Below are 5,467 nucleotides of genomic sequence, written 5' to 3' on the forward strand. Positions count from 1 at the left end.
TTCTTTTAGGGACCTATCAGACGCAATCTTCAAAAAGAGCCTCAGGAAATCAAGTCATATCCCAGAGAAGAAATGAGTGAGAGCAAAACAGACTTGTGCTTTTTCCTGAGCACAAGCCCCTTGTTACCCAAAAGCCATGTCACATGGAGAAAGCACACACAGACACACAGACACACAGACACACACACACACACACACAAACACACACACACAAACATAAACACAAACACTTTATCTGAGCATTTATTGGAGACAATAAGTATTGTCAATACAGGATGGAATACTCAGGTGGGATTTTCTTCTGGGAGAAAAATGGGAAAAGCATTTTCTTTTGTAAAATTGAGATGGCTTCCTGACACAGAGTCTACAACTCAGGACAGCAACTGAAGGTACCTGACCAAAATGACAACTACAGATGAGATATTGGTGAACCTCTGGCTACTGTGGGACACGGATGGGCACTGCCTCTGACACAGTAGCGTCTGTAAAGCCACACATTTCTGGAACCGTATGGGTCTGTCTGCCACTGTCTCCTATCCATTTCTTTTGGCCAATAAAAGCATCACTGGCTCCAGGCTCTCCTGTTTCGCTTGTTCTGGCATTTGTCTAAGATATATGGAGGCATCCACAGCTCCTGTTTCTGTTCTAAACTCTGCTGTGGACAGGAGAACTTGATGCACTTGGGCATTATTCATGGGTCCACTGGAAAGGTTCTGGTCACAATTGAATAATGGTTCATAAGTGAATTTATCTGTCATTTGGGGGTCCTAGAGCTTGAAAGGGCTGACTGCTTTCTGATTTAAATTTCTGTTCCCTGGACACCTAACCATTAAACTCAGATGCCTGACATTCCTGGGGAACTGATAATCCCTTCAAGGCCCTTCCAGCGAACAGTATGTTTTGTGCTTTTGTTGTATTCCCATCTGCCCCTTGAGCATCTTACGCTGGCTGGTATTCAAGATCTTGGTAGATCATGGTTGAAGACCACTGAGGTGCCCTCCCTTACTGACCTTATTGGATACAAATGCTTTTTTTGGTCAATCATCTTTGTTACTTGAGAGCTCTGAACTGTTTTGCCAGAATTAAGTCTCTTACCCAATGGCACCGAACCAACCTCAGCCAACATTCTGGGCACATCTGAGTTGTATCTATTGCCCTCTGACTCTACCGGCCTGGTGTGTAAGACAGACTTTTTCACTGTAGATGTGCTTTTTACAAGCCCACCCTTATTATCAGAAGGCATCTGGGCCTCGTGTTCTTGCTTGGTCACACAAGGTAAAAGGGAAAGGACCATGCCTTGATCTGAACATAGTGCTAGTGATCTGACCCTCATTGGTTTCATTGAGATGTATGGTCAAGTGTTCTTTCAGAGAAGTTTCAAGTTTTTTCTGACATCGGCTCACCTCTGAGGTTCCTGAAGGTTTGCATGAAGGACTGTCTGAGGGGCATTGTAAGTTTATCTCACAGTCAAATTGCAGGCCATTATCTAGAGTGCCCTTAGTGTTACTCCATGTCTGCTGTTTTTGAACAGTTTCTAGGCTGTGTCCCTTTGCTTTCAACAGTTTCTTTAACTGCTTTGCTGGGAAGCTTCCAGGTTGGTTCAATATTGTGTAGGTCTACAATATTGTGTAGGTCTTTCCTGCCATGTTGCTTAAAGAAAGAGATCCATGAAAGTCCATAGTTACTTTTAGATGGGGATAACTCTGGAAGTTCGCCCTGAGGATTCATCCATGACAGAGACTCACGGATCCTCTTGGGTAGGCCCCAGCATTGTAGGATAAGCCTCTTTCGAAGGTGGTGCTCAAATTTCTTCCGGAGGTCAATGGTGATAAGGCAATTTTCAAGAGAGATGGACCTTGGAACATGGATCTTGGAGGGCTGAGTGACCAATGAGGGCTTGGGAGGTGGGGGACAAAATTCTTGCTGGGAGTTTTTTACCACAGTGGGTAAACCCCATACTCTCTCCTGTTCCTTTTTCAAGATGTTATATTCCAGGCAGTGGATTGCAGATGGATCAAGAGGTTGTGCTTCATCCTGGGGGCTGTGAAAATATACCCCACAGATCTTATGTTGGGAAAGAGAAGGTGACAGCACTGGAATTGAGGATTGAAGCTGGGCCTGGGGGTTCACTTGAGGGATAGGTTGGTACTGAGATTGGGACAGACTTTGGGAGAAGTTAGTTAGTTGACTTTCAGGCAAGGGCAGAGTTGTGTGGTGGGTAAGCACTGGGGAATCTAATAATCTGTTGCAGCATCCAGAGGTCAGGGAACTATCAGTCAACACAGAGGCAATAGACTTCATGGACTCACTGTGTAGAGAAGGGAGTCCACAGAAAAACTGGGTATGTTTATCCTCTAACTGATCTTCAGAGGTCTTGGAATAAGGCAACTTCTCGGGTATGTGATGTCTCTCTTTGCTGCTCCCCAAAGGATGGGAAACTGCCAAGTTCTGATGATCAAACTCTGAGGTTTTACCCCAAGTTTTAAGTGAATCAGTCATCCCCCCGTCTTGTGTTTCAAATAGTGCCATAGTACCAAGGCTGGAAAAGTTAAGGTTTCCAGACAAGGTGAGGTAAGTTGTGGTGTTTCCCCATAAGTAGGATTCAGGTGAATGGAGGTCAAGAAGCTCTTGGTTATCCGAATGTGCTGGCTCCAACTGGGAAGAGTTGCGTGTATCAGTCTGCTGCTGGATAAATTCTGACACTGCATGATCTGAACTACAAATGCCTTCATTTATTGGGACATCATTGAAAAGCTCCCACGGGCTGCCTACCAGAGAGAGAACAGTTGCTGGCGGGAGAAGCAGTTCTGTTTCCTGAGTGGCGTGTTGTTGTGGAAGAGATAAAGAGGCAAGTGGATGGAGAGAATCGTGGTCCAGTGGGCATTCAGCATTCACAGGAGACTCTGGTAGTAGACAATCATCCAGTGGTGAGGCAGAAAGTGTGTCTTCCAAGTGCACACTCTGGTGAGGTGGAATAATGGAGGAAGACTGTAGAGAAGGCTCATATGTAGGATCTGAAATTAGATCTCCTACAGTATTTTCTGGGAGAGGAAGGGACAAAGTCTCAGTCACAGAAACTGTGGAGTCCATACTGGACATGGAGGCAGTGCCATCTTGCGGGGTGGCCTGAAAAAGCAGACGGTCGATCTTAGCAGTCGCTCCATTACACACATCACAGAAGGGATCTGGACACAATAGCTGCCGAAAGCGGGAGGAATCATACAGCTCACCTATGGGGCTGCAGGAGATAAAAATTTCAATTCTGTTGTAAAGACCAGCATTGGAAAGGTCCTACCTGCCTAGCTGTGCTGGAGATACTCAAAGCTTGTATATATCCATTCATTTTATGACACCCATGGCCTCCAGCGAGGCTCTAACCTCTCTCCATGCTCTTCATTTGTGTACTTGTCTCTTTGTCTACCCTTCCCCTGACAAGAGCAAGCTGTGCTGAGTCTCTGATATGCTTTGATCATAGGGAAATGAGGTCCAGGAAAAAGGAGAATAATCACCTTTGCACAACAGACAGCAGCTTCCTCTGCTCCTGTATTTTTTTCTGGGAAGTTCTGCAACCTGGGAAAGCAGAAGTATTAGTTGTAGGGAAGAAAGGTTGAAATATCAAACAGGAGTCATTTTAAAGAAAATACTTAGGCTATCAAAGTCTGAAAGTACCAACAAGAAGTAGACATGGTCAAACTGTCATTAAGATGGCTCACATGTTACATGACTTTATATAAAGTATCTTTCTCTACATTGTCCCATGAAATGATACTTAAAACACCACGTAAAGCACACAAGTCTTGGTTTCCTCAAAGGTGTATGGGCACCTATGTGTCAAACATGGGGATCATATCAGAAGGCAGGAATGCATGACAACCAACCAAACAAACAAACACATAGTACTCCCTGGACATATCCAGTGCTCACTGTATATATGGAACCCAGTGTCCTGAGGGTGTGTGGCAGCTTCATGTCCACAGGAGTGCAGAGAACTGACTCTGGCACGTTTGTCATGCTTCCTTCCTGTGGGTCGCTCTTTGAGGACTATTTCTTGGCAGTTGACTACCTGGCAACTTTACATCCTCAGATCATAGACCTAGGACCTTATGGAAATGACAGGATGGGAAACTGGGAAGAGGAGTTCCAGCAGATAGATACCTACCTTTAAGTGACCTCCTCCTTCCTTTGTTATCTGTACCCTGCCACTGTGGACATAGAGAAATGAACAAGGCGTTAGAATTTTTTCCTGGTGTTTATCTTCTGAAGAAACCCAAATTTTATAAACCAAGAATATTATGACATTTGTTCAGTTAATGCAATTTAGTCTGTTCTTAAATGAACTTTTGGAGGTGACCTGATGTTTTTTTCCCTTCTTTGGGAAATCAAAGAAGGATTTTGTCTGTTAAGAGCCACACGTGGGATTATCAGTTAGAAATTTGAGGTCAGCAGCAACATCTGTGTTCTTTTGGAGACACCATTGTCCAGTGTGACAAAGCTCAGGTTTCAGGTCCTTCTCAGTCTCCAAGAAGTTGGCACTGCTTTCCTAACCAGCCCAACTTGGAGGGTAGTTGGGTAAATGTACAGTCAGGGTGAGAATTAAGCCTGGATGCTCATTCAGGAGCTCATCAGGGGAAGCTATTCTCCTTTGAATATTTAAGTGAAAACTTTAGTCCTCCCTGTATTCCTCCCATGCCAGGACTCATGCCCTAGGACAGCAATGTTCTTTTCTCTCCCAAGTGTCCCATTTCAGTCAGGTCTCTGATAGACAAACTCATTCAGTACTAATTCAGTACTCATTGAGTTCTGTAGTATACCAATAAAAAGCATCTCTTGGGGGTTCATCATACATCCTCACCTTTTTGATGTCCTGACTTTTCCAAGGTGATGGGAAGAATGGTTTCAATATCAAATACCATAGGTATAGAAGGATAGACCCCACTCCACTCAGGAAGATGTAATTGGAACCAGTATTCAAGAATGTTGATCCAAAGCCTAACCATGGTTCAATATATCTATTCAGAAAAGAGAGGATGTTCTCCATAGACTGAGTTACATGGATGCCTGAAGTATCTGAGTTCTGAGGTTGCATGGGCCTCACTGTAGGCCTAGGTCTGCATCACAGAGCAAGGGAGAGTCATAGAGGGTTTGTGAGGACAGAGAGAAGAGTGAGCCCTCAGCTCCTCCCTCCCTCTCCTCCAAGCCCTATCACTGACCTCTGCTTGAGACTGCTGCTCCATTTCCACCCCTCCTTCCTTATCTCGCTTCATGTACCTCAGGGAACTATCTTGTTACCTCTGTAACCTGGATGCCAACCCATTCCTCTTGAATTGGACTCACTCAGTTCTCCAGACTAGAACGTCCAAAACAATGCCTGGAAGTTTTGCTTTGGGCCAGATATTTAGTCTTAGCAACACCAATGTCCTTCCTCCATCACACCAGTCTCAAAGCTGTAGGTTGTGATATCAAATGA

The 5,467-nt window shown here is 44.6% G+C and overlaps 1 protein-coding gene across 1 annotated transcript; it reads right to left on the minus strand.

Annotated features, from left to right (window-relative positions):
* Positions 1-971: 971 nt before the first annotated feature.
* LOC116883311 (spermatogenesis-associated protein 31D4-like) lies at positions 972-5,038 on the minus strand. Its single transcript, XM_032884364.1, is given in 7 exon segments — positions 972-1,034; positions 1,037-1,274; positions 1,276-1,610; positions 1,612-3,238; positions 3,510-3,570; positions 4,160-4,202; positions 4,853-5,038. Coding segments are annotated over 7 exon segments (2,553 nt in total).
* Between the last annotated feature and the right edge of the window lie 429 nt (positions 5,039-5,467).

The sequence above is a fragment of the Rattus rattus genome, chromosome 14 (assembly GCF_011064425.1).
Source record: "Rattus rattus isolate New Zealand chromosome 14, Rrattus_CSIRO_v1, whole genome shotgun sequence".
In the NCBI taxonomy this organism is placed as follows: domain Eukaryota; kingdom Metazoa; phylum Chordata; class Mammalia; order Rodentia; family Muridae; genus Rattus; species Rattus rattus.